Source organism: Macadamia integrifolia, chromosome 7, assembly GCF_013358625.1.
Source record: "Macadamia integrifolia cultivar HAES 741 chromosome 7, SCU_Mint_v3, whole genome shotgun sequence".
Lineage (NCBI taxonomy): Eukaryota > Viridiplantae > Streptophyta > Magnoliopsida > Proteales > Proteaceae > Macadamia > Macadamia integrifolia.
In genome coordinates this window covers 25,394,539-25,406,323 of record NC_056563.1, presented here as the reverse complement: position 1 = coordinate 25,406,323, position 11,785 = coordinate 25,394,539, and the positions used below count along the sequence as shown (strand labels likewise).

Here is an 11,785-nt window from a genome sequence, read left to right as displayed (position 1 = left end):
CCCCCCCCCCCCCAAAAAAAAATGAAGTTTTCGTACGTAAATATTAGAAATTTAATGCAAAGAAAGTGTAAAAGCCAACAAAAGGCACTTGCGCACTTCCTATGTTGAAAAGTATCATAACTAGAGAAGCTTCTGAGATAAGCTACGGTCCTTTCAGAGAACAAGTCATTGGGGTAAAAGCCAGAAGCTTGATGCAGTTTGACAGGGTTTCAGCAAAAACTTAATAGAACACTTGAATTGTACGGAATTATTTTCCATTTCTTTCATCTGATATAACATAACTGAGGGTTGGCATCACAAAAGGGCCTAAATTACATTTGCTTTCTTCGAAGTATTTACTGAGTGCCAAACCCATTCAGTTGGGATAAGGCTGAGTGGAGTTAAGTCTCTACTCAGTGTCAATTTTCACATTTGCGATTGCCATCACTACAATCTCTCGTGAGAAAGATTTGCATTATGTGGTTCTATTGTTCTTTATGAAAACTCCATACATGTCATTAGATCAAGCCAGTTATGTGCACATTAAGGTTGTGGTAGAAGAAAATGTTAATTGTAATAGCTTATGTTTAATGATTCACTCCTTCACATTATCTTAAGCCCTGGGACTATAATACAGTAACATCAATTGGAATGTATTTCATTTAGGTAGAGAGGTATGCTCATCGGCCATGTGATATCTCTGTCCACAGGCTCTATTCTTTTGTAATGTGGCAGTTTAGCTGGAACCGAAACGTTGAGCATCTATTGTCCACATCGAGGTCTAGCTATATGCCACGTTTCAGTCAACCTTTTCCTGAAAACAGTTACACTGTACAAAAATAAAGGGGGAAAAATACACAGCATGCTTAATGATTTAGTTTAGCTCTAAGATTTACAAATGGCCATCGACAATCTATTGAGTCTGAATTGTTGGGTCAACGACCACATGGTAGAAAACCATAGCACAGAGAAAGGCCACAAGAACAGGGTAGGGATCTTTTGCCTTTGATATGATTATCAACTCTAATTGTCACAGTACTCAGTTAACAAATTCTCCTTCGTGATGCATTCACATGAGATATTTGCATATCACCAACTTCTTGTAACATTTCTTTAACTTTGGGGGTTGAGTGGTGTTGAACACTTGAACTTATGGAGTTCAAGCAAAAAGAATACTGATATCACCTCGAAAGGTGTAAAGAAGATATTCTTAAAACTGATTCAAAAGATTAACCTATTCAGATCGTCATAAACATAAGATTAATACTGATTCAAAAGATTAGCCTATTCAGATCATCATAAACATAAGATCTCCATAATCATTTCTCTTTCCTAACTCAAAAAAGAATGCAAGATTTCAGATGCTTGTGACCATCTAATTGGGGTAATCTTCATCCTAGCAGATAAATTATCTGTTTTCAAATGGGGCCCAACCCTTCAAAACACATTTCAATACACAGTATATTGATAACAAGCAAAAGCTGCCAAAGAGATACATTCCAAACACAAACCTTGATTCTTCTGTGCCATCTTTAATAAAACCTGTAAGAAGTATGTGGAAACAACATTTCAAATTGCCACTGAAATCATTTGTTGGATTGGTATCCACTGGCTGCATCATTGAAAATCTTTATAATCTATAATAAAATTAGAAATCTACAAATTGATTAGGAGTTTGATTACAATTTGCAGTTTGAAATACCCTAAGGGAAAATGATAAGGCACTTCCCTTCCCGGTGAACTTCGAAGAGCATTGCATCCATTATATATGTCATCTTGTAGGATTTTCAAGCCATCTAAATGGTTTTTTTTATTTTAATTTCCTTGTCAGTAACAGCCACTGCTTTGGGCAGTTCATCTTAGTACATGCTTAAACTAAAAAAGGAGCTATCAAATCAGTATGTCTGAAAAAGTCCATATCATGAAAGGAATGGTAAAATACCACAGAAGCAACCCGATCCCCGATCTTCTTTCTTTTAGGATGCTCGATCTTAGATAATGCCTGAACATGTCTCTTCTGACCAAGCAAATGGGATGGTTCCTCGACATCATTAAACCTAAAAGAAAAGATAGATTTAAATTATTAAAAATATATATAAATAAACTTAGTAACAAAAATGTAAATCCAGCATCCTGAAAGTTGAAAAAATAAATAAATAAAGGAGAATTAATATAAATAAAATAAAATCTACTTGATTTTCATATAAGGAGAGGCCTGTCTGAGCAAATAGGATGTATCCAGGTAATCATCTTCTCCTGGCTTTGCCGTCAAAATCTGCAAAAAGGAAATATCATAAACTTCATTGGATTCTCCTCTAAAATTCTTCAAAAGGAAAATCATGCAGAAAACTATTATAAAATTATAATGTTATCAACTGGGATGATCTTGGTACTTTTTTCTTTCACTGATCTCTTCGATACTCACTTTAACGCATCTAACATCATCAAAGTTTCTACTTTGCCTCTTCCTCATTTCATTAGGTTTGTATACATACAACCATCACGAACACCTTAACATATTCAAATTATTCCAATATTTTGTAAGGCCTCTTAATCACAACTACTTTCAAATGATTGTCTTAGAAAACTAATTCTTCTTGGACCTTTTTGCTGCTCTTTAAGTGTCAAAAAGTAGTATATAAATAATATAAGGTGAATTATTATTGTCGCAGACATCTGTTATTTTTCCAAGGTCACAAAGTAACTTTCCGCCACGTGGACAGATGATATGGATAGAGAGGACATGGTTTAGAATGGCCATTTATCAAATTTCGTAGTCTAATTCATTCAAATACCCCCTTTTTTTATCGTCACACATCCAGTGTATGTCCATTCATGAATACCAATACTATAGACACTACCATGTACTTTCCCAACTCTAAGTTAGAACAGACGGTTTGTTTTAAAAAAGCAAAAAAATGGTTGACTCAAATTTGTCCTGATTTTTGGAAACTTCACCTTCTATTGTTACATGGATAACTACCCTTCAAATATTATACATATAAAGTATAAAGAGTTTACATCCTTGAATTTTGCACTTGATATGCAAAAAACAAAAGAGTGAAAATAACATCAGACCATTTATGCAGTTTGCCACCATAAAAAGAGAAAGATTTGTTGGATATTTCTAGATTCCTTAAAAACCAGGACTATGGGAGATTTAGATAAGAAATTAGTTTCTTTATTATTAATTTAATTCCTTATCTTGTTGGCTTACTTTATTATAGTCCAATTTGTAACAGGTTACTCCCAATACAACATATGCATGAAGCGTTTCATTAGTTGGGTTAATTTCTATTTTAGGTCGAGATTATGAATCTTTATTTTATTATTTTATGGATTGGTGCAGTTGGCTACTTCCTCTTCTCTTTCTTTACCTCCCTAGCAATTTCTTCCTCCCTCCCTTCCTCTGGTTTGTTTGCTATTTTTCCTTTTCCCTACCCATGGATCCACTGTCTTCTGTCAGGTAAACCTTCCTCACCAATCCTTTCTCCTTTCCATTATTCTCTTCTGTTCTCCAGTTGTTTCCCCCTTTGCTTTGTCAACACTACCCACAACCAGTCGCTCTATATGGTAACGTTTCTGTTTTAAAAACTGATTCTGGGTCCAGCATTTTTGGGTCCTGAAATGCTGTATCATAACACTGAAAAAAAAAAAGTGTTTCTTTAACTGGGAAAAAACAGAAACCTGTATGGGTCACACTTAACAGAATCATTTCTGTTGATCTCTCTTACATCTTAAAAGCATCATACAATACCAATCGAATCATCCCGTAGCAACTGAATTTCATAGCAATCGGTGTTCATGAATCATAACAAGAAAAATCTGAGATACAGGGAAACCCAGAGAAATCAAAGTTCATAGCGATCGAAGTCCAATAACATTTGAAGTTATCAGCAATCGTAGTTCATGAAACGTAAACCATAATAGAGCAACATTGTATTCCCTACTTCCTTACATCTATATATATATATATACACCATGGTTCAAGGTTTCCACCGATACCGTCGAAATTTCCCATGTTTCCACAATATCCCAGGACTCCGATACCAAATACCATGTGACTTTTAAAAGTCACTAGTTTTGACTAGTATCGACCAAAATTCCCACATTTTGATCGAAACGTGGGAATTTTCCTCGAAATATGGGAATTTACCTTGAAATGTGGGAATTTTCGATCGGACCAAATGGGTCAACCTTTATATAACCTTCTTAAATGGGAAACCAAGCCTTCTAATTTCAAAATTTCGACCCTTTCCCTCTATTTCTTCTCTATGAAGTAGGAAACTTTGGAAAACACTTTAGATTTTGCCCTTGTGCTATCAAATCTTTATTCTAAACTTGGATCTTGCACATTCATGGCAAATCTACCTGAGGAAGGGAGCTTGGACCAAAAAGGTAAATCCCATCTCCCCAAACCTTGTGTGCCATCCTTTGAGAGCACCAGTTCATTTGGATATGGTGGTGGGTAATGATAGTAGGGTGGATCTTTAACTTCATTTGGACAGGAGGGTAGTTCAAGGGGTGGGTCATCTTTTGTTGACAATATCTTTGGATATCCATTCCAACCTTGTATGCGACATCCACATCCTATCACTATGATCTATGATTGAACCACTCCCAAGGCTGAGATACCTAGCTAATGTTAATGATGCATCTTATAGATGGGCAGTGACGAACTACCAAAACAATTGGGCCCAAAATATGTCATGTGACTGTATGTGGTGCATTCAGAGGAGCAGCTATGACATCTGCAGTGGTATGCAGCTCGTGGACTGGAATCGCCTAGACACTCTACTTGGAATTGAGTCACTACTTTCAAGTGTTGAGTAATTAAGTCACTACTGTTGAGTGTTGATAGATAATTGTTGATGATGTAATATTTTTATTTATTTTGGATCATTTGGATTATGTCTTATGTTTTGATGTAGATTGTAGACTATATATAGTCATTATGTAGTATAGTTTCAGAATTTAAATTAACAAGTCAGTGTAATGATTATCGAATCTTTGGTTCACCACATTAGTAAGACTTCATGTGTTTTTTTTTTTTTTATGAAACTATTGATGTGAATGTGTTAGAAATGTTTAAAATATGTACACAAAAAATCAAACAAAAAAAAACACTGTTTGGGGGTCGAAACCTAAGTTTCCACCATACCGGTAAAAATTCCCCGGTATCTTTGAAATTTCCTAGGTTTCGACCGAAATTTCGGTCTCCCCTGGGGTCGAAACCTAGTCTAAACCCGATACCGTGAACCTTGATATACACTATCCATATATAAAATAGAAACTGACTCAACCTCATCAAATGCAATCCAACAAATTTCCAAATTTGTATTAACACCTCACTCAATCTTCCATTCGCAAAAGGGCCAAAACAACAAGGTGGCTCAAATTTTTATTTATTTTTTTTTTTAATCCATAAATTCAATGAGAAGATTGCAAGATCATGAACATGCCATGGTTGTTAATGAAAGTGAAGATTAAACCTAGCACCTTGAGACTGAGAGGGACATTGAAATCTAGCTCCTCGAGACCTAAAAGGGTATAAGAAATTTGGGGTCTTTAGGGGTTTGGGGTTGGAAACGAAGAGGGAAGCAAAATTTGGGTGTCAGTTCCTCCCTCTCAAATGACTTAAACCCTAGGTCTTCTACAACTTATCAACATAACACAAAAGCGCACCCTTTTACCCTTTCTTACCATTGTTACACTCCTCTTCCATCTTTATTCTCTATTACAATTTCTTTTGGCTTCCATGTTTATCCTTGTTTAATAAATCCTATATCCCTTTATGTCCCTTTCCTTTTATTTACCAGGTAATCCTTTGAAAGTTCTGGCTAATTACCAGATTGCCACTCCCATTACATGTCCAAGTCAGGCACTTGGGTGGGTCCATACCGATCCCAAAGTGAGGTTTCTCTACTCGAGAGTCGTGATTGCATTAACTTTCCTCTAATTCTTTTCCTTCCCATAGATTCTAGTCTTAGAGTTTCTTTATGCATCAACTAGTGACCTAAAGAAAGATCTGTGAATTTCTCACCTAAAGGCCTGGTTGAAGAACCTTGTCAATCAAGTATCAAAATCTGCATGGATGCTTAATTTTAATCATGCCTTCTTAGCTCCACATTCAGTTGATATGCATCACAACCTTTTTGTGCCCTTTTTTTTTTTTTTTTTTTTTTTTGGGGGGGGGGTGTTACAAAAAAGTATTACCAGAAAAGAAAAAAAAGAAAACATACCAGAGTCATTCTTCTCTTGCCTTCCAAATAATCTCTTAAATACCTGGTCAACTGTTCAATAGAAAAACAACCATCAAAATTTTATTGAAGGGCTCAAATTCCAAAAGACAATATCCAGGGGATCAAATAACATCCAAGGAGAGGCTTTGCAGGAATCACAGAAGAGGAACAAAGGAAAATTCAACTATTTATTAGAATCACATTACAACTGAGGAACACAACACAGCAGAGGTCAGTGAAATTGAACAACATTGGAGGGAAAGCATCACCAAAGAGTTTTGGAAGTGCTTTTGTAATGGCTTCTTTGGGTTCTTTTGGTGCTCCAGCAACGACTGAAACAGTTGGAAAAGAGAAATCAGAATAAAGTCGCTTAACATAAATCTTGCATAATACAAATAGTGAAACATTGCATAATGAATTTAATTGAAGGTGACAATGTTTGACTATATAACTGATTATCATCCAAATCGGAAAGAATGCACAGAAAGGCAGGCACCCAAAAACAGAATCTACAAACACATACCCTTAGGCAAAGCCCAAACACCATAGAAGTGTTATTGATGAAATTGCTTTCCAACAATCTTGCCCCCTGGATAATTAAAGGACATCACAATAAATGATGAAATGTATAGCATCAGAACAACTTCAACCAAAAGGTCAATGACACAATATAGTATTGAATTACACCCTCACAATTCAGAAGGATCATTTAAGACCAAATTAATTGCATGGACACCATTGATAACCCTAACTGCAAAGAAAGAAATGTACTGTGCATAGCTCAAACTAGGCATTTTAAGTTTGCAGGTCAGTAAGTAACACAAATAGAGAAATTTATGAATGCCTTAACTACAAAACTTATTTAGTTTGTGATAAACAAAGGCATAGTTACACAGAGCATCCCTGACAATTTAACAATCTCATCATACCTTTTATTTCCCATCCCATCTCTCTAAATAAAACTTCCATTAAAGCCTTTGTAGGCTTGCCCTGTTTGGCATAGCTATTCTCTCAACGACTCTCAGGTAAACTCCAATAACAAATCCATCCCCATTACCATCACAATTCAGTCCTTTCATTCCAAAACACTTCACAAAAAACTTCCATATTTCCAAATTTTCACCAAATAAATCCTTATATTCAATGGCATATTATCACAATCCCTCTTCAAAAGCATTTCAGAGAGAACAACAATATTAAGTGTTAGAATTCATCAGAATGTTACTATCCAATAGGAATGACCACAGCATCTATGCATAGAAATATCAAAATTTAAATAAACAGTCTAAACTAGGTTCATGCACTTTGAAGCACAACTATGCGTGATGAAAAGTGCCAAGTAAGGAAACCTGATTTCCTGTCCTCCTTTCTCTTTCAGCTCCTGCAAGATCCACAATAGTTAAAACAGCATTCCTTTCCTGAACCACAGCTTCTCCATCATCGATCTTCTTAAGAAATGTATGAATATTAATAATGCATTGTGATCGACTGCAAGAAAAGAAAATTTCATAAATTAATATTACCTTGGAAAATGTTTCACGGAAAACTTTAAATATGAAAGAAATCCGCATCCAGATACCATGAAAAATGTTTTAGCCTTGTAGGCCTTCATAGAGAATTGCGTTTCTTACATTATATGTGTATGTAACTTCTTTAGCTGTACATAGCACAGGGAATGAAACCATTTTAAGTGAATTGAACTTAAGTTCTATAAATTATTTTTTGGTCCCTCAAAGTGAATAGATAACTAGAAGACTTGCTCAGACTTGCTTTTCATGGTTCCCAGAAAAGACAATGTAGTCATGCAGGAACAATCCAAAACCCTTAGACATAGTATGGTAAAATTAGGCTCATTCTTTTACTTGGATTTGTCTTGGCTGAGCCATGGAGATGACTCCTTGAAAGACTTACCAAGCAGTGGACCTGGGCCCTGGATATTGAAACCATGAGTCATTAGATAGTCCATAAATGATGATAACAATAGCAACTTATGGTTCTTACCAATCACAGGTCAATCATGATGACCAGAAAACTGTTAAAAGGAAACCACAATGGAGAGCTCCCTGGTTTTCTCAATGATATTTGAATATTTTAAGAATTATACAACAATTTCAAAATTCAGTTTTCAGAGTGATAATTTACCTCGGAAGCATCTATATGGCTTTTAACCACCCCCCCCCCCAAAAAAAAATTCTTGGTGACACTGTTCTAGCAAAACTTGGGTCCTACTATCAGCGGCTAGGAATGAGTAACCATAAACTGGATCACTGGAAACCACTACAAAATCCAATTAATTTCATCACTATAACGCACATTTTTAAGTTACGTACACGAAACATTCCTATTATGGCAATACCAATTAAATCTATGTTATTAGCTGTGAATTTGAACATTTTGGTATTTTCAGGTTCTCTGTGACCAAGTCTTGCCAATAGCCATCATCTACCAACTCTGGTTCTTAAAAAACAGCAGCAAAATCATTCTAACTAAATTACTAAAACTTAAAAAAGTCACTAAAACTTAACACCATTAAGAAATAATCCAAAAGCTGTTGAAATGCCTAAGGGAGCTAGGTGATTGACCGAGGTGGTTGTCTAGGCATTGACCAGTGATCTAACTCGGAATTTTCCAGAAACTTAACATTTCCTCCTTTATCAGTAAGTAAATATATGCTTTTGCAATGATTTGAATATGTAGGGCATTATATTTGTTAAGTGTGTCTCGAATTCTTGACCCGTTTTGAAGATTGATCTGCTCCGACATATTTTGGTGGCGACCCAAATGGGAAGTTTTCTGAGATCTGTGATGGAAGCAGAGGAGTTGGGCAGATAGTTCGACCGGATCAACTATGACCTGATGGGTCGACCCACGACTTGGAGTATATAATTTGTTGTTGTCTTGTTGAGAAAGTCATTGTATTTTTGAGGGTTTTTCGAGCTAGGGTTTCAAGACGAGTTTTCTCGCCGCTACTGGGGTGTAATATCTCTTTTGCATAGTGAAACTTCTTCCTCTTCACCCGAGGACGTAGCACACCACCCTGGTGTGTGAACCTCGATAAATCTCTGTGTTGTGCGATCTATCTTGGTTTATTTATCGTATTTCTTGGTGTTTGCTCTAACAATATGTATAAGTAGATGCCATAATATTGACTTCTTTTCTCCTTTTGTTTCTCCCCTTTTATGGGAAGAGGGGGGAGAGGGAGGGGGAGGGGAGGGGAGGGGAAGGGTGAGGGTGGGGCAAGGCTTTCGGGAATAATATGAGAATGAGAGAATACAATCCTCATATTTCTGTTCAATTCAAATGAACATAACAAGAGACAAGAAGAAAAAGTAATCGAACTCTTGCTATCATTCAAAATGATGACAAAGGGAAGCAAACACTTGAATAGTTTTTATAAGCAAAATCTGTCAATGCAATGGCTATAAAAAGTAACCTTATCAATAGAGAATAGGAATGGTGCAATAAAAAAAAAGTCATAAGGTTACCAGCCATGGCATTTCTGAAATTCAAAGCTATAAACATCAACTTGATCTTGGTCGATATGCACCTTGACTGGCTATTTGTATTTGTCAGAGCAGTAGCACGTTTCAGCATTGCACGTGCTATTATACATTCTGCCTCTTGGACATTTGAAACCATAAGCTGCAACAAGCATGCAGACAGCCTTTAGGATTATTGCCCTCCAATAGAAATATTGTAACTCTGGAGACAAGGATATCTATATATCAAAAAAGATCAAAAAAGAAAAATAATAGAGAAATAAGTAGCTACCTCTTGAACACCTTTTATGGCCGATTGCTGCAAGCTCAAATCAGCTCTGTCGGAAGTCAAATCAAATATTTTCTCTCCTTTTCCTCGTTCAGAATATATCTCGAACACTGATATATGGTAAGACCTGTAAATTCATCCACCGCAGATACATATCTAGATATTCATTGCAAACTTAATAAATGTTACCATATGAAGATAACAGGGATAATTCATTGGCCAACTCTTCATCAAGGGATCTGAGATGGAATCTGAGATTTGGCTCTCAATGGTAATCTTTCGTGTGTCATGGAAAATCTTATTAATCTATAGTTAATATAATTAAATTACCAACTCACTTTCTAGGATTGGTGAAGACTATCACATAACTTCTTTAAATAAAAGCCATCAAAATCAGGAGAAAATTCCAACCAGCTCGTTATGTAAACCTAAGTGAACTCTAGCCTGAATCTACAAACCTTCTTTACAATTGAGCTCTACTACAGGACCTGACCACACACGTACACAACTTTTATGTGCCTAATTGAGAAGGACGTAAAAACTCAAGCCTACCAGGACTTTCTTTGGACTTGGTTTTGGAAAAGTGACTTCAGAGTCTAAGTTCTTATTTGAACGAGGCGATCCCGGTTGCCTTAGAATCAGTCCGCTAAAGTACTTTAAAAATTGAATCCAAAAAAGGCGAGTAGAGTAAACAAGAGTGATCATGCATACAGAACCATAATAACGAATTACCTAGAAAGCTCTTCCGAACTGTTTCTCTCTTCATGTTCAAACAGCCTCCTGAGAGTAAGAGGAACGATTCCAGGTTCCCTCGGACATCCAAAGACAGTGTGCGTCTTTCCTGAACCACTCGGGCCCATAGCAGCCAACAACCCACTCCTCCCCCGCAGAAAATCCGAAACCAAAGGCTCCATTACCTTCTCATACACTTCTTCCTACAGGAGAATTTACGGGAAAACAAAGCCCTTCAAAAAGGATAAATGACCAGTTCTGCTTCTGCAGTTGAGGTGAAAGTGAAATAAGAAACCCTAATGATCACCTGAAGAGAACCAGGCGCAAAGACGTGGCTGAAACCATCATAATCAACCGTCTTGGCACGCTTTGAGTCCTGAAGCGACGCCGGTGGTGAAAGCGTCACGGACCGAGAATCCTTGACAACTAAGCAAATTTCCTTCTTCTTCTTCATCTTTGCATTATCATTCTTCGCCACCGTCTCCTTTTTAAGCGACAGTCCTTTGATCTTTTGTCTGATGGCATTATTACCGTTCTTCGAAGTCGGCTTACTGAGGTCGAGAGGCCTGATCCTCAGAAAGACCTTCAAATTCTCGGAGATTTCATCCTCTTCCGGTGGCTTTGGGGGTACCACTGCCTCTGCTATGGGAAAGATTTGAGGGACATCGTCGTCGAGGATCTCCTGCAGACGAAATGGAGCGATGTCCCTCCGATTCCTACGGATGGAAGAAGAAAAATGAGGGGCAGTACCAGCGGTGGTGGAAGGAGTCGGCCTCGCATTGCGCGGAGGGTTTCTCCTCACTGTTGTGCACGTCCGAGGAGGGCTCGGACTCCTAATCGTATTCTCCATGGTTGCTATCTCCGATTTCTCTTCTTCCAGTCTAGGTATACTCTTCGCGATCTCTTCGACTTATCTTCTTCCAGTGAATGGTAGTCTAGGATTCACAGATCACAATTGCCCTCTTCAGCTGTACAAACAAAGTCCAAACCGAGAGTGAGATCTTGCCGGGAAGGCGGGAACTCCACGTCTTTTAAGTTCAAAATACGAGGAAAGGATGGTCTTT

The 11,785-nt window shown here is 37.1% G+C and overlaps 1 protein-coding gene across 1 annotated transcript in view; it reads right to left on the bottom strand.

Annotated features, from left to right (window-relative positions):
* Window positions 1–11,785, bottom strand: part of LOC122084401 (kinesin-like protein KIN-6) — a 21,400-nt gene extending 9,615 nt beyond the window's left edge. The window contains exons 1-10 of the mRNA XM_042652624.1: window positions 11,029–11,785; window positions 10,722–10,924; window positions 9,993–10,116; window positions 9,769–9,863; window positions 7,571–7,709; window positions 6,745–6,810; window positions 6,491–6,553; window positions 6,222–6,272; window positions 2,172–2,254; window positions 1,922–2,036 (exon numbers count right to left, since the gene is read on the bottom strand). Of these exons, the coding sequence (XP_042508558.1) occupies window positions 1,922–2,036; window positions 2,172–2,254; window positions 6,222–6,272; window positions 6,491–6,553; window positions 6,745–6,810; window positions 7,571–7,709; window positions 9,769–9,863; window positions 9,993–10,116; window positions 10,722–10,924; window positions 11,029–11,571 (1,482 nt within the window). The 5' untranslated portion in view covers window positions 11,572–11,785. The remainder of the gene's footprint in view (window positions 1–1,921; window positions 2,037–2,171; window positions 2,255–6,221; window positions 6,273–6,490; window positions 6,554–6,744; window positions 6,811–7,570; window positions 7,710–9,768; window positions 9,864–9,992; window positions 10,117–10,721; window positions 10,925–11,028) is intronic.